Here is a 22,455-nt window from a genome sequence, read left to right as displayed (position 1 = left end):
GGGTTCTCCCGCAGCGGATTTGATAAATCTGCAGGGCAAAACAACTGCGGTTCTCCCTGCAGATTTATCGCGGTTTGTTCCGCGGTTTCCGCTGCGGGTTTCCGCCTATACTATTGATGCTGCATATGCAGCAATATGCAGCATCAATAGTAATGTTAAAAATAATAAAAATCGGTATACTCACCCTCTGATGTCCGGATCTCCTCGACGCTGCACCCGGCGGTCTGGTTCCAAAGATGCTGTGCGCGAAGGACCCTTCGTGACGTCACGGTCATGTGACCGCGACGTCACCGAAGGTCCTGGTCGCACAGCAACTCTGACCGGACGGCCGCGTGCAGCGCTGAGACTTCAGAGGGTGAGTATACATGATTTTTTTTTTTTTTTTTTTTTTAACCACAAATATGGTTCCCGGGGTCTGGAGGAGAGTCTCCTCTCCTCCACCCCGGGTACCATCCGCACATTATCCGCTTACTTCCCGCAACGTGGGCACAGCCCCATGCGGGAAGTAAGCGGTTCAATGTATTCCTATGGGTGCAGAATCGCAGCGATTCTGCACAAAGAAGTGACATGCTGCGGGTTGTAAACCGCTGCGTTCCCGCGCGGTTTTTCCCGCAGCATGTGCACAGCGGTTTGCGGTTTCCATAGGGTTTACATGTTACTGTAAACGCTATGGAAACTGCTGCGGACCCGCAGCGGCAAAATCGCTGCGGTTCCGCGGTAAAAACCGCAACGTGTGAATATAGCCTTATAGGTCGTGTCGTTATGGATGCGGCGACACTAAATATGCGTACTTTTATTTATTTTTTTATTTACATAAAGAAATGTATTTAATGGAACAATATTTTTTTTTTATTTAGGAATTTTTTTTTACACATGTAAAAATATATATATTTTTTTACGTTGTCCCAGTGGGGGACATCATGGTAAAGTGTCAGATCGCAGCGATCTGACAGGCACTGCAGGAGGCTTGCCGGCGCCTGCTGTGAGCAGGCGCTTGCAAGCCACCTCCCTACAGGACCGGGAAGGAGCCCCGCGGCCATCTTGGATCCGGGGCCTGCAGGGAAGGAAGGACGGAGGAGACGCTCGGAGCAACGCGATCACATCACGTTGCTCCAAGGGTCTCAGGGAAGCACGCAAGGAGCTCCCTCCCTGCGCGATGCTTCCCTATGCCGCCGGAACACTGTGATCATGTTTGATCGCAGTGTTCCAGGGGTTAAGGTGCCAGGAGCGGTCCGTGACCGCTCCATATGGTGCCGGATGTCAGCTGTGATAGTCAGCTTACACGCGGCCGCGATCCCCCCGTGAGCGCGTCTGATCGCGTTAGACGTACTATCCCGTCGGTGGTCATATGGGTCCATACCACCTCGACGGGATAGTACATCTAATGTCAGAAAGGGGTTAAATTACCGTATATAACTGAGTATAAGCCGAGTTTTTTTTAGCATATTTTTTGTGCTAAAAAAGACCCCTACAGTTGATACTCGAGTTATTGTCCCAGAAGATGGAGGGGGAGCGGTAGTGCCGGAGCAGCATGTCACAGGAGGCAGGAGTCAGATGTGGCTAACTCCTGTGCCCGCTGCTAAAGAGAAATGAATAATCACTGCGCTGGCAGTGAATATTAATTTCTCTGTAATAGCACGAACAGTGTCAGCGGCAACCGACCAACTTCCAGCAGCGGCCGGGCGATCGCGGGTGCCCGTTACTTAAGAGAAATGAATATTCACCTCTCTCCACTGCCATAGGGGTGGAGAGCAGTGAATATAAATTCCCTTAAGTAGCGAGGACATGTGATCACCTGGCTACTGCTGGCACCGGAACAAGATGCTGCAGGGGAGCACAGGTAAGTAGGATGGTTTATTTTTTTCTTATGCTTTTCTGATGGGGCCATACATACCACGGTAGGCATGAGGGTGCCATGCATACCAGGATAGGGATGAGGAACCATGCATACAACGATTGGGGGATGAGGAACCAGGCATACCAGGATAGGGATGAGATGGTCATGTATACAAGGATGGGGATGAAGGGGCCATGCATACAAGAATGGGGATAAGGAGCCATGCATACCAGGATAGGGATGAGATGGCCATGCGTACAAGGGAGGGGATGAGGAACCATGCATACCAGGATGGGGATGAGGGGACAATGCATACCCAGCATATACTTGAGTCAATAAGTTTTCCCATTTTTTCGTGGCAAAGTATATAACGGTATATAATTTTAGCCCCTGCTAAGATGCAACCAATTTACATTTTTGCGCTTTTGTTTTTACTCTCTTTGTTCAAAGAACCAGAACTTTTTAATTTTTCCATCGATGTAGCTGAATGAAAGCTTTTGTGGGACGAGTTGTATTTTAGATATTATGAAAAACAGGAATATATATTCCAAATGAGAAAAAATGATTTCAAAATGCAATGTCACTATCATTTTTTTGGGCTTTGTTTTTGCAAAATTAATTGTGTGCAAAAAAATGACACCGATTCTCCAGGTTAATACGATTACGATGATACTAAACATGCATAAGTGTTTTTAAAATGTTAGTGTTTTAAAAAAATTCTAAACTTTGCAAAAATAGTTTTCATTAGTATCGCTATTTTCCGATACTTTAACTTTTGTGGTATTTTTATGTTGATGGAATGATATGAAAACTTGCCATGTCAAATAGTAGATTTCATTAGCATCAATTTGGGGTATAAGAAACAATTTCAATGGCAGCTACAGGGACTTTCACTAGGTGACGGGCGATAGGTGGATAGAGAGGCCACCCAGGCAGGATCGTAGTGCTTAAATGCCACTGTCAGTGACTGACAGCAGCATTTAAGGTGCTAACAGCAGTAATTGGAGCTAGCTCTAGCCCCTGCTACTAGGGTCCGATGCTTTTGAAGAGCGGGCTCAGAAGCTGAGCCTGCTCCATACAACCGTACTATCACATAATGGCATTGCATGGAGAGTGAAAGCGTGAATAGTATATAATATTTATAGCTACATTATAGTACACTTATATCAACTCTGACTTCAACCAAAATGGACTTTATATTGATGTCCTGAGTATTCAATACACAGAACCCACCAAAAGAGACAAACCGATGGTCTTTTCTATAAGTTATACAATACCTCAGTGATGTCACCAATAGCAAATATGTTGGGGACTGATGTGGATTCTGAGTCATCAACAATGATTTTCCCAGTCTCTGGTTTAACAGTGACACCAACCTTGTCCAAATTTAGAGACTTTGTCTCAGGGGCACGACCTAGAGAACAGAAATGTATGTCACCAAAGGCTTTCCCAATATATACAAGACAAAGCTTACCGATGGAATATATGGAAACATACAGAATCCAGACTAAGATTGCTTGATGAGATGATACGACAATGAATAGATTATAAAGGCACTTCAAAAACGTAAGCGTTTTCTTTTTTTATCATGTTAAACATTTCAAATGTAATTTTAAAAAAGCATACAAAATATAACAAGAGTAAGATGGATTTTGAAATCAATTTTCTGTTTCACCACTCAAGGTGGAAAGCCATATTAGACAGAAGTAGCCTGATGGTTTTACAGAGGCAGCCAAACACATTTTAGTCCATATTGAAGGTTGCAGTCATTCAAACATGCCATACACGCTCCACACAACCCCAGACTAATACAAAACACCAGTGATTGTCATGTTCTCTCAATCAGAAATTGAACCTTTCCAAAATGGAACTTATGTTCCTGCCCTTTACGAACCTACATATATTTGACACAGATTTTTTTCATTACTCCCAATATCCAATTACTCACATGTCACCTGCACCTCAATTACATCTCCAAAAATGTGTCCTTTTCTCAGCACAACTCTAACTATCGCACCAATACATTCTTCACTGATGCAACTAACCAATAATCAGTCTGGATAGATAGATAGAATGAATAGATAGAATAGATACATTACCTGCGGTAACCTCTTCCCTGGCATTTTCCCACGGTGCAGAGGTTACCTCAGGTCAGGCTGTGAGAGAGTGCAGGCTCGGTGACGTCACCGCTCATTACTGAGCCTGCGCCCGCTCCGTCTCATTCATTCCTCAGTAGCTTACAGCCTTTATCTCCCCCAGATACTGCGTGGGACACTCGTTATATCGGACTGTGACAGATCAGGGAGTACCATATATACTCTAGTATAAGCCGAGATTTTCAGCCCACTTTTTTGGGCTGAAAGTAACCCTCTCGGCTTATACTCGAGTCATACGCAGGGGTCGGCAGGGGAGGGGAAGAGAAGCTGTGTAATAATACTCACCTGCTCCTGGCGCGGTCCTTGCATGTCTTTTCCCCGGCGCCGGCAGCTTGTTCCTGTAGTGAGCGGTCACATGGTACCGCTCATTACACTAATGAATATGGACCCGACTCCCATAGGGGTGGAGCCGCATATTCATTACTGTAATGAGCGGTACCATGTGACCGCTCACTACAGGAAGAAGCTGCCGGCGCCGGGGAACAGACATGCAGGGACCACGCCAGGAGCAGGTGAGTATAACACAGTGCGCTATATTCACCTGCTCCCCCTACCACCGTCGGCGCCGCTGCGTCCTTCGTGTCCTCTGCACTGACGCTCAGGTCAGAGGGCATGATGACGGGATTAGTGTGCGCGCCGCCCTCTACCTGAGCATCAGTGCACAGGACGAGGAAGACAAAGCAGCAGTCGGCGGTGGAACGGGGAGCAGGTGAATATAGCAAGTGCCGAGGGGGGCCTGAGAGGTGAGTATGTGATTTTTTAATTTTTTTAATCGCAGCAACAGCATATGGGGCAAATATCTGTATGGAGCATCTTATGGGGCCATGTGCAGCATTATATGGGGCAATTATCTGTATGGCGCCTCTTATGGGGCCATGTGCAGCATTATATGGGGCAAATATCTGTATGGAGCATCTTATGGGGCTATGTGCAGCATTATATGGGGCACATATCTGTATGGGGCCATGTGCAGCATTATATGGGGCAAATATCTCTGGAGCATCTTATGGGTCCACATTTGTGGAGTATAATACGTGGCAAATGTGTCTATGGAGCATCTTATGAGGCCATAATCAGCATTTGTGCAGCATTATATGGGGCATATTTTAATATGGAGCATCTTATGGAGCCCATCATACACTGTACCGAGCATCTTATGGGGCCATCAGGAACTGTATGGAGCATTATATAGGGCTCCTGATTCAATATGGATATTCAAAAACACAACCTACTGATGTCTCGATTTTACTTTTATTGGTATCTATTTTTATTTTTGAAATTTACTAGTAGCTGCTGCATTTTCCACCCTAGGCTTATACTCGAGTCATTAAGTTTTCCAAGTTTTTTGTGGCAAAATTAGGGGGGTCGGCTTATACTTGAGTATATATGGGTATATATATTTTTAAATTTTATTTCAGAAGATTGATGGCTTCTCTTGGAATGGCAGATGTTGTGTTAGGCAATTCAGTATCACAATGGACATAGCGGTCAGAGCACATACAGTGATCTGACAATAACCCAAAATAATAGAACGAGCTCTGAGACGTGGGAACTCTGCAGACCGCAATCCCTAATCCTCTCCAAACAACACTAGAGGCAGCCGTGGATTGCGCCTAACTCTGCCTATGCAACTCGGCACAGCCTGAGAAACTAACTAGCCTGAAGATAGAAAATAAGCCTACCTTGCCTCAGAGAAATACCCCAAAGGAAAAGGCAGCCCCCCACATATAATGACTGTGAGTTAAGATGAAAAGACAAACGTAGGGATGAAATAGATTCAGCAAAGTGAGGCCCGACTTTCTTAACAGAGCGAGGATAGGAAAGATAACTTTGCGGTCTACACAAAACCCTAAAGAAAACCACGCAAAGGGGGCAAAAAGACCCTCCGTACCGAACTAACGGCACGGAGGTACACCCTTTGCGTCCCAGAGCTTCCAGCAAAACAATTAGACAAGCTGGACAGAAAAAATAGCAAACAAATAGCAAAGAAGAACTTAGCTATGCAGAGCAGCAGGCCACAGGAATGATCCAGGGAAAAACAAGTCCAACACTGGAACATTGACAGGAAGCATGGATCAAAGCATTAGGTGGAGTTAAGTAGAGAAGCACCTAACGACCTCACCAGATCACCTGAGGGAGGAAACTCAGAAGCCGCAGAACCACTTTCCTCCACAAACGGAAGCTCCCAGAGAGAATCAGCCGAAGTACCACTTGTGACCACAGGAGGGAGCTCTGCCACAGAATTCACAACAGGCAGAATAATAAAATGGTAAAACTGTGTGGTGTTTTATTTCATTAAAATACTTTTTTTCTGCATGTGTGTGTGTTTATTTAACCCTTTAATTACTATAGGATTAGTAATGGATAGGTGTCTTATTGACGCCTCTCCATTACTAAGTCAGCTTAATGTCACCTTTCAATAGGAAGGTGACATTAATCCCTCATTACCCCGCTTGCTACTGCTTATAGGGCAAGCGGGAAGAGCGGGGCAAAGCATCTGAATTGGCACATCTAATAGATGTGCCTTTTCTGGGCAGCTGCGGGCTGCTATTTTTAGGCTGGGGTGGCCTATATCAGTGGCCCCTTACCAGCCTGAGAATACCAGCCCCCAGCTGTGAGCTTTAGCAAGGCTGGTTGTCAAAAATGGGGGAGAACCCACACTGTTTTTTTTTTAATTACCGTATTTATTTAAATCATTTTTTTTTAAAAAGCGTGAGGACCCCTCTATTCTTGATAACTAGCCATAAATTATAATAATATTATTCACACTAGAAAGATAAAATATCTTTCTGGGAATACTCTAGAAACATTCATTAACAGACAGATTTTTTATGAACTAGTAGCTATAGGATGAAAATGTTAAACACAGCTGAATTCTTTCCTGAAAATGACAGTGTGTTATTGGTCGGTTATAACGATCATTCATTGCTACATTTTAACTGACGAATTCTATGGTGAACGACTGATCACTCATATAAGGGAAAGGTTAAAAGATGACAACACGTCATCACTGAAATTTTTAAAATAGCATTAAGCTACTTACTGGTAGCGGCATTTTTCGGAGGCCCATGACAGCACACGAGAGAGGGGATCCGCCCTTAAGGAACAGGAAACCTACAGATACAAAAGGGCGGCACCTCTCCCCATGCATCAGTTGTATTTCAGAGCCTGAGAGGACTGCCGCGGTTAGTGGTACACAAATATACAATATATACATTATATACATTTGAAACAAAATAACCCATTATTGTAATAAGACACCATACGTGAGATTTACATATTACGCTATATACATATCAGGAAGTGCTACCCCCACGTGAATAGGGAGGGAACTAAGGGTGCTGTCATGGGCCTCCGAAAAATGCCGCTACCAGTAAGTAGCTTAATGCTTTATTCGGACTCCCATGACAGCACACGAGAGATTTACAGAGATGTAAGCTACCTTAGGGAGGGACTATAGATTGTAGCACCCTTAACCCAAAGGAAAGATCAGAGGAGGACCCCAAATCCAACCGATAGTGTTTAAAGAAAGTGGAAGGGGATGACCATGTGGCCGCCTTACATATCTGCTCCACTGACACTCCAGATCTTTCTGGCCAGGATGACGCCATGGCCCGGGTGGAATGTGCCTTTAGGTTCTGCGGAGCTGGCCCCCCACCTGCTGTATAAGCTAGAGAGATAGTTTCCCTAATCCATTTAGCCAGTAAATATTTCGATACTCTAAATCCTTTCTTTGGACCTTGGAAGGAAAGAAGCAGTGCCCCATCCTTCTTCCAATTATCAGTAGCTGAAATATACTGAAGAAGAGATCTCCTGACGTCTAACGTATGAAGCTCCTGCTCTTTAGGATTAGAGGGATTAGGAATAAAGGACGGCAAAACTATCTCCTGTGATCTATGGAACCGTGTCGCCACCTTTGGCAGATATGCTGGGTCTGGTCTAAGGACTACTCTGTCTGACAAGATTTCAGTGTATGGAGGAGCTCTGGAAAGTGCCTGTATATCCCCTATCCTGCGAGCTGAGGTTATGGCGATCAGGAAGGCTGTCTTAAGTGTCAACATTTTGATCGAGGCCTCCTGCAGAGGTTCAAAGGGGGGTTTAGTTAGAGAGGACAGAACTAAATTTAAATCCCATGGAACTGTTCTGTCTTTATGCAGTGGTGTAGATCTACTAACTGCCTTCATAAACCTCGCTATCCAGTAGTTATTCGCTATATTACAGGAAAACAGGGCACCTAAAGCTGAGACCTGTACCCTAAGGGTACTAGGAGAGAGTTTCAACTCGAACCCCTTTTGTAGGAACTCTAGGATTTGTTGTACTGGCACCCCGTCTTGGATATTAAACTTTGAACAAGACAAGAACTTTCTCCAAGTCCTAGAGTAGATTTTCGTAGTTATTTGCTTTCTACTCTTTAGGAGCGTCTCCACCAAGTTTGGAGAGAAGCCTTTTCCCATTAATAGTGACCGTTCAAACACCATGCCGTCAAATGGAGCCCCGTCACTTGTGGATGGGAGATCGGTCCCTGCGAAAGCAAGTTCGGGATCTCTGGCAGTACCCAGGGGACCGCTACAGACATTGTCTTGAGCCAGGCAAACCAGGTTCTTCTGGGCCAAAAGGGGGCGATAAGGATGACTTTCGCTCGATCCTCCCTGATTTTCCTCACCACTAGAGGTATCAGGTTCAGTGGTGGGAAAGCATAGGCTAGTGGAAAATCCCATTTTATGAGAAACGCGTCTACCGCCAGGGGATTCTCCCTGGGATTTAGGGAGCAAAAAAGTTTTACTTTTCTGTTGTTTCTGGTGGCGAATAGATCCACCACTGGTTGACCCCATCTGCGGACGACAAGATTGAAAATGTCCTCGTTGAGAGACCACTCTCCCTGTTTTAACACATTTCGGCTGAGGAAATCTGCTGCCACATTTTCTTTTCCTTTGATGTGAAGAGCTGTCAAAGATAGAAAATTGAGCTCTGCCACCTGGAACAACCGATCCGTGATCTGCATTAAAGTTTCGGAACGAGTTCCCCCTTGCCGGTTTATGTAAGCGACCGCCACTCTGTTGTCCGACAGAATTCTGACGTGCTGGCCCTGCAGATATACGAGGAATTTTTTAACAGCCAGTTCAACCGCCAACAACTCTCTTTGATTTGATGAAAATGTTGTGAAGGGTTCCCACTGTCCCTGGACCACCATGTCTCCCATATAGGCTCCCCACCCTGAAGAGCTGGCATCCGTGGTTATCACGTGGGTGACATCTATCATCCAGGGAACCCCTGCTGATAAATTTTGTTTATCTAGCCACCATCTAAGGGAATTCAATGTTATCGGCCTCAATGTCAATTTTCCATTCAATGCGCCTCCTAAGGCTCTGTCATGGAACAGGACTTCATTTTGTAGGGACCTGGTGTGGAACTGAGCCCACTTAACTGCTGGGATGCAAGATGTGAGTGACCCAAGTAGAGACATTGCTTGCCTAAGTGTCATGGAAGGTGTATTGATTGCTCTTAATACAAAACTCTGAATTTGGTCCATTTTCTCTATAGGGAGGAGACACTGCTGTGTCACTGAATTCAACATTAACCCCAGGAATTTTTGAACATTTAGGGGCTGTAATTTAGATTTTTCAAAGTTTATGATCCAACCCAACCGTTCTAGTTTGGTTTTAGCAATCTCCCATTGTGACAGACAATGATCTACCGAGTTACCTACAATGAGGAAATCGTCTAAGTAGGGGACTATAAGGATATTTGACTCTCTTAAATGCGCCATAACTTCCGCAATTATTTTAGTAAACACCCTAGGTGCCGAGGTGATCCCAAAGGGGAGCGCTCTGAATTGAAAATGTCGAATCCTACCCCCCATTAGTATCGCTACCCTCAGGTATCGTTGGAAATCAGCATGAATGGGTACATGATAGTAGGCATCTTTCAAATCCACTACTACCATGAAACAGTTGTTGAAAAGCATTTTTATTGCCGAATTGATGGACTCCATTTTGAAAGTATGTTTCACCAAAAACTTATTGAGACCCTTAAGATTTATAATGGTCCTGTAAGATTTATCAGGCTTCTGGATTAGGAACAGGGGAGAGTAAAACCCTTCCCCTGCATGAGAATACGGCACTTCTACCAAAACATTTTTGGAACAAAGAGTCCTCACTTCCTCTTCTAGGGCGAATTGTTCAGTGGGAGATGAGCGCCAGGGTGTTAACCTAAATTTGTCCTGTGGAATATGAACAAATTCCAGCTTGAGACCATGGGAAACAGTGTCTTTTATCCAAACGCTGTTTGTGATTTTCGACCACTCTGCCGAGAAATGCAATAGTCTCCCTCCCCCTGGAATTGCCAGTCATTGGTCTTGTTTTTTATTTTCCGTCTGGTTACGGCGAAACATGAGACCTGTACCTCGCTTTCGCCTATCCTCCCATCTGGGACGATCTCTCCCTGGTGAAAAGGCTCGCTTTCCTCCCCGGTTGAACCTTCTTTTGTTGAAGGGACGACGGTATGGATTGAACAGGTTGGGAAACTTTTTCTTATCATCTCCTGCTTTCTCCAGGAGTTCATCCAGGGTAGGCCCAAATAAATATTCGCCTTTACAAGGGATAGCGCAGAGCTTCGCTTTTGCCTGCATATCCCCCGGCCAGCATTTCAGCCATAGGGCTCTCCTTGCAGCATTAGAAAGTCCTGCTGCTCTAGCTGCCAACTTTACGGAGTCAATTGAGGCGTCTGATAAAAAAGCCGCCCCCTCCTGGATTACAGGTAATGCTGAGAGAATGGACTCTCTAGAGGCCCCTTGTTTTAATTGGGTCTCCAACTGGTCCAGCCAGACCATCATTGACCTTGCCGTGCAGGTTGAAGCTACCGCAGGTCTTAAGGAGCCAGCTGCCATCTCCCAGGTTCCCTTCAGGAAGGTATCCACTTTCCTATCCAGGGGGTCTTTAAGTGTTCCCATATCTTCAAATGGGAGAGAAGATCGTTTAGCTACCTTGGCAATTGCTGCATCCAGCTTGGGTGCTTTCTCCCAGTTACCTACTGCTGGGTCATCAAAAGGGTATCGGCGTTTTTGCGCAGGTGGTAAGGAGCCTTTTCTCTCAGGTTTCCTCCATTCCCTATTAATAAGATCTTGTATTTTCTCATTTAAAGGAAACACTCTGCGCTTCTTTTGCTCCAATCCACTGAACATCATTTGTTCTTTGGATAGTTGAGGCTTGGGTTCCGATATACCCATTGTGCCTCTGACCGCCTTTACCAATTTGTCTATCCTTTCTAGGGGTAGGCAAAACCGAGCAGCGTCTTCTTCCGAAGAGGAGGATGATGCTGCTGAATTGTCTGATTCTTCGGACTTGTCCTTTTCCACAGACGAATCCGATGCCCACTCAGTTCTCTGCCTAGAACCTCCTGACTGTGAAAGGTTTTTAAAGGACTCTTTAACCTCCATTCTAATCATCTCCTTGAGACTGGCCGTAATAGAGGAGGATTCTTCGGCTACCTACGGGGATAAGTAAGGTAGACTAGAGTGTAAAATCTACATGCTATACCCCGTCCCCTCCTTCCAGAACCTCACCGTCTGCTGGATACAGGGGTCACATAGTTTTTTAGGGTGTGAGTCAGGCAAGGGAACCCCGCAGATGGCACATTCCCTATGCTTCGCCTTACTGACGTTTTTCCTTCCCTGCATAAAACACATGAGGGGAGACTAGTCACTAAGTGAACTTTCTCGAAGATCACTTACCAGTGGCTGCTCACACCCAGAAATACCGAAGCACGAGGGGGATCCTTTTTGACTGACCCTCCAGACCCCTGTCTGGAGGAGCTTCTGCGGCCCGAACCATCGCTCCTTTTTTCATGTTCCTTCTCCTTGGGTCTCTGGGATGCTTGTTCCAGCAGCACAACCTGCTGATCCTGATCTGAATCCATTTTCAGTAAATTGGAGCCAGAACCCGGGAACATGCTGCTGGAGCCGCCTTATAAGGCCCCTCCTTCGGTCAGCGCACCTTGCCCAGCTTGCTTGTTTAATTTTCCCGCCCCCCCGCAGCTGTGGGGAATCAATCATCGCTCCGGAGGGATTGCGGCATGATCTCCGGTGGGCGCCGCCATCTTGGAGCCCCCGCGCATGCGCAGGAGCTTACCGATCCGGAAGACGTCGCTGGCTCCGCCCCCCGACGTCACCACAGCTTACAGCGCTTCCTGTCAGCGCTGCAGCTCTCGTGGAACGCCGAGGCCGGCCAGCTACGATCCGATCGGCGCCCCCCAGATGCCGCCGCGCTCCCCCCTGCTCCAGAGAGACCCACAGCCCACGGGAAGGGCGACTTACCAGACGCTGGCCCCGGAGACCGGACACCCCCTGGCGACCGCTCCTCGCTGCCTAGTCACCGCCGTGCCGCCCTGCCAGGGCCACCGTGACTACTTCAGGTACCCGCACCGGCCGAAGTGGGAGACCCTCTCGCCACCAGAATCGGTCCGGCCGGCCTGGACTCCTGTAGTATCTATAGGCATCCAGTCCCTTCAGGAACAGGAAACCAACTGATGCATGGGGAGAGGTGCCGCCCTTTTGTATCTGTAGGTTTCCTGTTCCTTAAGGGCGGATCCCCTCTCTCGTGTGCTGTCATGGGAGTCCGAATAAATAGGCGCTTCCTGTCAGTGTAATTCTGCCTGTGATAAAATGAGATGACTACTGAGAAGTGATCTCTATAGAACTTGAAATGTCAGCTTATTAGGCTCATTTGCCAGAGTGAAAACAGAGACATTTCTAGATTTTTTTATTGCCATTTTGAATCTACATATAAACAAGAATGACCTAAAAGTGATCTGTAGATTTGATATACCGGTATATAAGAAAATTCTCAACAACCAGTTTTATAAATCTAATACATACAATTTACTTTTAAACACTGATTTGCCGTCTAGATATTGGATTTCCAAATACAGTGCTCAAAAAAAGAAAGGGAACACATAAACAACACAATGTAAGTCCAAGTCAATCACACTTCTCTGAAATCAAGCTGTCCAGTTATGAAGCAACACTCATTGTGAATCAATTTCTCCTGTTGTTGGAGAAGACAACAGGGAGAAATGATATGCAATAAGCAAGACAACCCACACAAAGCAGTGCATCTGCAGGGGTTGACCACAGACCATTTCTCTGATCTCATCCTTTTTGGTTGTTGTTTTAGTCACTTTTGGATTTTGTCATTGCTCTCACCCCTAGAGGTAAAATAGCGTGAGGTTGTGTCTACAGTACAATGCACAGACGTTGCTCAGGTAGTGCAGCTCATCCTGGACGGCACATCAATGCCAGCTGTGGCAAGAAGGGTAGCTGTGTGTGAGCACAGTGTCCAGAGCATGGAACAGATACCATGAGATAGGCAAGTACACTAGGAGACATGGAGGGGGCAGCAGGAGGAAAAAACCCAGCAGCAGGACCACTGCCTCCTCCTTTTTGCAAGGAAGAACAGGAGGAGCAGTGCCAGAGCCCTGCAAAATGACCACCAGCAGGCCACCAACATCCTTGTCCATGTGTCTGCTCAATCTGTCAGAAACAGACTCCATGAGGGTGGTATGAGGACCCAACGTCCACAAGGTGTTGTGCTTACAGCCCAACACCATGCAGTGTGGTTGGCATTTGCCAGAGAGCACAAAAATTGACAAGTTCAACATTGAGCCCTGTGCTCTTCATGAATCAGAGCAGGTTCACACTGAGTACATGTGAGAGACGTGACAGAGTCTATAGACGCCGTGGAGAACATTCTGCTGCCTGCAACATCCTCCAGGATGACCGATTTGGCAATGGGTCAATAATGGTGTGGGAAGGCATTTCTTGGGAAGGCCGCACAGCCCTCAGTGGGCTAGCCAGAGGTACCCTGACTGCCATTAGTTATCAGGATGCAATCCTCAGACCTATTTTGAGATCATATACAGGCGCAGTGGGCCACGGGTTCCTTCTGATGCATGACAATGCTAAGCCTCATGTGTCTGAAGTGTGTCAGCAGTTCCTGAATGATGAAGGCATTGATGCCATGGATTGGCCTGCCCGTTCCCCAGACTTGAATTTAATCAAGCACATCTGGGACATCATGTCTCGTTCCATCCACCAACGTCACATTGCACCACAGACTGTCCAGTTGACTTATTCTTTAATCCAGGTCTGGGAAAAGATCCCTCAGGAGAATATCAGCTGCTTTATCAGGAGTAAGCCCAGGCGTTTAGGAAGGTCATACAGGTACACGGATACCACACACATTACTGAGCATCATTTCCTTGTTTTGAGGCATTTGCACTGAAGTTGGATCAGCCTGTAATTTGATTTTCCACTTTGACCTTGAGTATCATTCAAAATCCACACCTCCATGGAAAATTTTGATTTACATTGATCATTTTTATGATTTACTGTTCTCAACGCATTCCACTATGTAATGAATAAAGATTTGCAATTGGAATATTTCATTCAGTGGTATTTAGGATGTGGTATTTTTGTGTTCCCTTTATTTTTTGAGCAGTGTATAAACTAATGTTTTCTAATTTGCCCATAATAAATGATGCACTGCTAGAATGTGGAATTAACAAAAATTGCGCTGATGAGACAAAATACTGTGAAATGTTTAGCTTCTTGGATTCTGGACTGTCTAAATTTTTCACCTGAACAGATACATGCAATAATGATACTTCCATACTGCCATGCAATATTGCCCAAGCATGCAAAGCATTGTATGAGTGAATCTTGTTAACAACAATCGTGAAAGCATTGAGCTTCTGTGATGTGTAATCAAGGAGGTAAGGTATTTAAAGTGGATTAACTCAATTATCAAGAAAGGGCCTGTTTATTTGTGAACTACAATGAGGTCTATGGTATCCTGCCAAAAATAGGGGGTGAAAACCCCAAGGATATGCCCAGGGGATATTTGATGAACAAAAACAAGGTAATCTGGTTGGTAAAAACATTAAAAAGCATCATTGTTTCAGCTTTTTCTCTTGAGCTTTCACCTCGCTACCAAAATGAGAAGTATGTACGTCTTCACCTGAATGCTTACATACTCCGGATCTTCAGTCAAACACAAGGCATAAAAAAGGAATATTTACTTGGCAGATGTACAGGTCTTTTGATGTTCAGGCCAGGCGAATTTGGAGCAAACAAGTGGAAAAACATGGCACGTCAAAGCTGACCAAAATACATCAATAACAAAAATGATTAAATAATTTCCTACATCTGTTAGGAATGCAGGGACCCTCACACCTTCCTCCTTCCCACTGAACATAACAATGCCACCTCTACATGCCTAGCTATGGACTTCTGCATATACATTTCAACTGCTGAAACCAACACTTCCTCTGGGAGCTCTGACTCAAGTTGTCGGCACTTGGTTATCTGTCTGTCTTTCCTCCTGTCATCCCCTAGGGATGGAGATCTGCTGTTCCCTCTCTGGCCGTTGTTCTCCAGGCTGATGCTATCAAGAAGCAAAAATAATAAACCTCCAGGACCTTATCTTGGCTCGGATGTGAAACAACTTCCTACCCTTGTAGCTCTTTGTGTATTGAGAGTTTAGGTCTGGATGTTCTGCAAATGGATAGTTAATGGGGTCTCCCTGCTTTCCTCTCTTCCTGCTTGCATGAAGCCAAAAGCAAGCTTAGCACGCAAAGGCGGGGAAGATCTTCATTCAGGGCAAAACCACCAAGCCCAGTTTGCTTTAACAAAAACAACAGCTGGGGTTATCGATGCCACAACACGGATGGTTTCCCGATTTACTGTCTCCACCTGTGAGCAGTCTGCTTTAATCACAAAAAAGCCACATGAAACGTATTCCTAAACACTTCTCTTGCCTTCGTAGCCCATTCTCCTGGACATATCAAAGTGCAATTAAAACATTACACTACTGCTAGACTCTAACTGGCAGCCAGCCATTCTGTCTCATGTTCCTCAACTAGGATTACATTTGGCAATCAGATTTTGTATCAGATTTGTTAACATTTGGTAAATGAGACCCCAAAGCCGTTAGTCAAGTTGTTAAGGTTTTAAAATGCTCCAACATTTTCACATGCAACCTTAATCCCCCGACTCCTGAGCCTGGCGGGTTTTTTTTTCCACCTCCTGTAAATCAATTTTTCCCCAAGATCTAGAGGTCCGGTCTCTCGGTAAATTTATGGAGCTGATGCCAGAAAACCACTTGGCTGTTTCAAACAAGTTTAATATATTGCTTTTTTTTTCCTTCCCCTAAACCCCTTCAGTGCTGCATAGTGTGGAGGTTGCCTCTACAAAATCACAATCCAGATAGAAATATGGAACCAATATTCAGATCCCGCAGTAAGTTTAAAATCTCATAAAAGAAAAGTCCACACAGATGCTTTATATCAGTAGACCATTTATAACTGTACCACAAACAGCCAAATTCAGAATTAATAGAAATTAATTGCTTCTTCGGAACTGCTAGGAAGGATAAACCTTGAATAAGTAGGGATCCCAATGGCAGTAATATTGTTTTGCACTGGATTGTATAGAGATGCATTTTCCCACAAGACACATTTGTGTATAAGTGTGAATTAATATCTTTTAAAAAAAACTAACATGTAAAAAATGTGCATAGTATGGCAATACATCTGACCAGATGAGGCGAAGGCAAGTTATCCTGCTGCCATGATGAATCTGCGATTACTGTAAATGAAACCTAAATTGCAATAATGTAATTGGCAGATATACAATGATCTTTATCGTCTTAAAGGGTTACTCCCACAATATACATCTTCGATCAGTGGCTTAAAAATCCAAAAAATAAATAAAACTTGTCAAATGCAATCGAATTCCAAAAGTGCTCGCTGCTCCGGATATCGCTAATAGAAAATTTGCTCATGGATACGTCCTGTAGTTCCTTTATGAGAGGCCGCACATGCTCAGTAGGTACCTGCTATTCTTCTAGCAGTCTTGCTGTGCAGTGAAATCGCTTATATATGAATTTGCTACCGACAAAGTGGACAAAGGCAGTGTGCATCTGCTGCCGCCAAAGGAGAAGCAGCCATTCTCCACTCTGACTGTGCAGTTCGTCTGTGTGATAGACGCAGTAAAGTGAGCACAAACGTACCAGCTACAAAACCACTAATAGTTTTTCTAATATAAAGCATCAATATTTCTGTCCATATTTGTATAGAAATATATTACAGATACAAATGGGCTTTTATCTGTACTGTCTAAAACGGACTTTGTTGCCCACAATAACCAATCAGAGCTCAGCTTTTATTTTTTGTAACCATTGCTGGTAAAATGACAGCGGCGCTCTGATTGGCTGCTATGCACAACAAAGAGCTGGTAGAGCACACATAGGGGAATATATGACGAACACAAAATTCTTCAGATGGGGACTATAACCTGTGCACAAAGTGGTACTAATTTCCCTTTATTGTGTATCGGTGGCGGTATCACTGATCACACGTTGACGTATTATCCTCAGAAGAAGACATGTTAGGATAATGGACGGTCTAGAAATAAAATGTAATGTGTAATGTGATGTGGATGGCCACGGTGGAATTTTTTAAAATGGATAAAGTACAACTGAAAAACGTCACTAATAAATTAAGTGGTAAAGACTTGGATTCTCATGGTTACATGCAGAAATTTTTGTGCGCTACTATTCAGTGCACCACATTTATGGTACATATAAATAAGTGCAAAATGAAGGTTTAAATACACGAAAATTAAGGGATCTGTCAGCAGGTTTTTGTGGGGTTAAAACACCGAACTCAACAATGTCACATACCTGGCTGTGATTAACATTGCTGTAAATAGCTGGCTGTTCATGCAAGTCTGACTCCGCCCCCTACTGTGATAAGCAGCTCACTGTGTATGGACATTGTATATACAGAGCCTGGTGTGGGCAGCTTTCTCACCTCTGCTGCATTGCTGATTCTAAAGGCTCTGATTGTGTCAGTAAACTAAGTGATAAATCGTTGGATTCAGCTTCTCCTTTACATACTTCTGGCTGCTCCCAGATTAGGTAGTAAAAAAACCTGCTCACAGATTCCCTTTAAATAGTAATCAAATCCGAATCCATTAATTTGGATGATTCATTAGACAACTCACCACTACAACTATTTGTTTAGTCCACTATCTTGCATGTGTGTTATTGTTGATGTCAAGTGTATAATCCGCTCCACCACATTGGAGTTTTTTTCTGGTTAATTATTTATTGCTATTTTTATCGTGTTAATTATTAATAAATATTACCGTATTGGTTACTATTGCGCATTGTGTATTAAGTCCTTTTTTTGCGTTTTACGGCAATTAGGGACTTGGTCTTTTGGATTCAGTATTGTGAGTATGACACAATGGTACTTTTTTGGACCTTAACTGGTTGATTTAACTATTTGTTTTATTGCAGTTTTTAACCATAGCTGGTGGGCCCAAAAGGAATTGCCTATACTTTAAAATGCACCACAAACTACATTTGTGAAGCTGGCCTAAAACACGGGATTAGAGTCTAATAACATTTTTGAATTTCTTTCCTTTAATGTTTAGCTCTCCATCCATGCAAATCCACTATTAGTTTTGATGTGGGTAATAAATCCAAGGTTGTTGGGTGAGTGAATGTGTCATCACTAAAGAGGAGCTGTCACCTGTTGAAAAAAATTAGTTTAATACCTTGTAAAATCCATGATCTCCCTTTTCTCCACTCTTTGCGTTGAGTCATTCCACTGCAGAGATATTCACATTTGTTGCTTTTGAAGCTCACTATGTGAAATCTCTGCTTGCAGACCATCTTGCCATTCTTTTCTGGGGTTGTGCACTTTCATCCCTCCTTCCCAGAAGTTGGAAACTGCTAATCACAGCTTGGCAGTGTCTGAGACCGAAAGAACAGCACCCGAGCTGTGACTGGCAGCAAATGGGAGGGAAGGAGGGAGGCATGACTAACCAGTTGGTCTAAAAGCAGAGATTTCACATTGTATATCCAAAAGCAACAAGTATGAAAATCTCTGCAATGCAGTGATGCAACGCGCAGCTGAGAAGAGCAGCAGAATCTGGAAAGATTAGGGATTTTTGTAAAGTATTAACTCAAATATTTTGAGCATGTTAAAGGCCTTCTTTAAAAGGGTTGTCCAGTCCAAATCGATAAGTCTGCAATCACTTTGTGAGACTGTAGGCTTATGAATCTCCCCAGCGCACACATTGTGCGCTGCAACGATTCGCCGTTGTCTGAGCTGGGACCAGAAGGCATGTATGCGTTATACATACTCCCGTACAGAGGGCACGGCCTTGCTCCATACACTGGTATGCGCCCACTAGTCAGGCTCTAGACAGAAGTTTGTATAACGCATACATATTTGAATTACATTTTTGAATGGGCTAAAATTAGTCTTAAAGGAGTATTCCCATCTCCAATATCCTATCCCAATATGTAGTAGGTGTAATAATAATAATAATAATAATAGCAAATACCTCCAATTAGAAATGTAGTATAGATCTCCTGATAAGGTAGGTCTTTTACCCCATATGTAGGGCATTGCAGTAGCTTAGATATCCATGTTATGACCGCTAGCAACTAGCTAACTGTCACTATATGAGAAGTCATAACTATGGATGCCTAAGGTACTGCAATGCCCTGCACATGGGGTAAGCGACACAGTGAATCAGAAAAACAATACTACATTTCTAATTGGAAGTGTTTGCTACTATTATTACACCTACTACATATTGGTATAGGATCTTGGAGATGGGAATACCCTTTTAAGGTAGATGTGACAGCTCCACCAGTATAGCAAATACCTGTATTCAAGAAACAAGCCTTCAAAAAAAGACAGATCCCCTACTCTTTAGGTTCCATTGACTGGTATATAAAGATTAAGGGTGTCTAGTGGCATTCTGCGTATTGAGTTATGTGGAGCAAAACGGAAACAAAAAACATTCACTGCAGACTAAAACGGTTTTAGAATTATTACAAACAAAAGCGAATGTCAATAATGTTCACACACATAGGACTAAGGGCATGCGCACATTACCATATTAATAGAGTATGTAATAGATCATTCACAAAATTCTATAGGACCAACTGTACCTATGTATATGTCCAATATCATACATATGGCTGCAAATTAATCTATTGACTGGGGGAAGCCATGTCCAGCCAGGCATTCCCCGATGAAGGAGAATTGTAATATGCCATCAGGGTCTTCCAGATAGATGAATGACCATCTTTGTAATACAAGGATGATCTGACTGACAGCAAACCATGTATAGGGTGACTCTGTTCTGATTATAGAGGGGAGTGCTGAGCAGGGGACCCCTTTTATGATGTCCATATGCTCTTATCTAATATTGGCAAGAAAGCTTCATTACAGAAATCCTTATTTTTTTTTTTTAGAATTTTTTTTAATAAAGTATTGAAAGGGCGAAATGGATGTGCTAAAATCTGGAACAAGCTGCAAAAATCAAACGATTGGCTCTAATAGTTTAAAATACTAATATTACAATAATTTGGCTGCTAATACACTTATTCAACTCTTCGTTTAAATTAAAGAAATGTGCTTTAGTGCACAACCTAGATCCTTTACACATCAAGGATCTGTTCTATGTGCTCAATAAGCAAATATCTTGTTGCCTCCGCCAGTGGAGACAGTACCAACAGACGTTACCCAACTAAAAGGCAAGTGTCTCATGATGGGTCAACAATTGTTTATTGGGGGTAAATTTAAAAATAAATTACAACTTTAAAATTAAGCATAAGGCTGGGAACGACTAATTGTTGTGCCGGCAAACATTGTAATTTAGTACAACCATTATTTGGATGGCAGAGCTAACGATGTATAGGGACCATGAGTCTGACCTCTAACTATCTAAATGGGATTTTTTTTCTACTAGTCCATTAAGTGGCACATCTGCGGGCAGGAAATCCTATGACTGCTATCGCTTCCAAGGTTTTATCAGAGACACCTGGTGTGGGTGTGCTCAAGTGGAGCGAAAAAATACAATGAATCATAAGTAATACTACATCAATTTATCAGAAGTAACACTATGCTAATCTTAAAAGGGTGGAGTTTAGATTAAAACACATAGGAAGGAAACATACAACTTGTCTTTGTTCCTAGGTTTTAGCTGCCTGGATACAAAGAAACAAACATGAGAGAATATGTAGCGTAGCACATATCTATTTTCAAACATACTTCATATGCAGAAAACTTTCTTCCGTTCCTACGAGTAACCCTAACTTTATGTCTGTAATATGATTCTTACAAGCAGCTACTATACAGGCAAGACCATTGGGATAGATTTATAAAGAAAAAAATAGACCAAGTAAAATACGGCTGCAATCACTTTCAGATGTGCAGAAGCAGGACTGACATTTCCAAGTGTCCTCAAAGAAGCAGTGATATGTTATCTAACTCTTTGGCCAAGTTCACACTTGTGAATTTTCTTAAACATTCCTATTGTGTATCTGCACAGGACAATGGTGAAACACACTGCCAGATACAAGGAAATAATAATAAATGTAAAAAAAAAAATGTTTTCAGATTTTGCATTAGCTTCTATAGGTCGATGTTTTTGTTTAGATGTCTTATCTGTCTTGCTGTTGTCAGTCACCATTTTATAATTATTCATCAATAAATGATCCAACAATCATAATATGCTGCACATAACATCAAATTCCGTCTGTTACACTGTGATATCCATGAAAGAGTGAAACAGAAATGCACAATTCAAAAACTATCAGAAAATTTTATTTTATTGAGTTCTTTACAAAAAAAACAAGATAATTAAATAATTACAAAAAAAGCCCCCTGAAGAAGTGTGGACGAAACGCGCGTCGGGGTGGAGGGACACGGCACCAGCCCCACACATTGTAAGTATAATTGGAATCAATTTGTCTATATTTCTATATTCAGGAATTTCTCATTTTATAGCGGCATATGAGGATTAGTAGCACTTTGATATTTTAGCATGAGAAACCATGGATATTGCCAGGTCATGCATATCGGTATCAGTTAGATGTTGAACACTCCTCTATTTTTGCCAGGTCACTTTTGATTGTCTCCTATACTAGTGATTGCAGACCATTCCCAACAACTTTGATAATTTTGTTAGTAGTGTGTCTAAAGGGGCTTGTAGCCCACTGTGTCCCTCACATTTGAGGTTGTTTGGTTTAATGTTTTTTTTGTAATTATTTAATTATCTTGTTTTTTTTTAAAAAGAACTCAATAAAATACAATTTTATGATAGTTTTTGAACTGTGCATTTCTGTTTCACTCCTTCATGGATATCACAGTGTAACGGACGAATTTGATGACCATTTTATAATTGTAGGCTTTACAGAGGCTTTTCGGTACAATGGTATTTATGATCTAACTTTAGGATAGTTCATCAATATGAGATTGGTGGGACACCCAGAACCCTCACTGACCAGCTGTTATCGACTCCGGCAGTAGTCAGATGTAAACAGGTAGAAGAGCAGAAAATCACTGCTTTGTCAAACTGTTTAGTGGCCGCTCCTGGTT

General features: G+C 43.3%; 1 protein-coding gene across 1 annotated transcript in view; it reads right to left on the bottom strand.

Annotated features, from left to right (window-relative positions):
- TXNRD2 (thioredoxin reductase 2) overlaps nucleotides 1–22,455 on the bottom strand; it is a 203,664-nt gene that overhangs the window by 59,352 nt on the left and 121,857 nt on the right. The window contains exon 12 of the mRNA XM_069756382.1: nucleotides 3,115–3,251. Coding sequence (XP_069612483.1) covers nucleotides 3,115–3,251 — 137 coding nt within the window. The remainder of the gene's footprint in view (nucleotides 1–3,114; nucleotides 3,252–22,455) is intronic.

The sequence above is a fragment of the Ranitomeya imitator genome, chromosome 1 (assembly GCF_032444005.1).
Source record: "Ranitomeya imitator isolate aRanImi1 chromosome 1, aRanImi1.pri, whole genome shotgun sequence".
NCBI classification, from domain to species: domain Eukaryota; kingdom Metazoa; phylum Chordata; class Amphibia; order Anura; family Dendrobatidae; genus Ranitomeya; species Ranitomeya imitator.
This window is presented reverse-complemented; position numbering and strand designations above follow the sequence as displayed.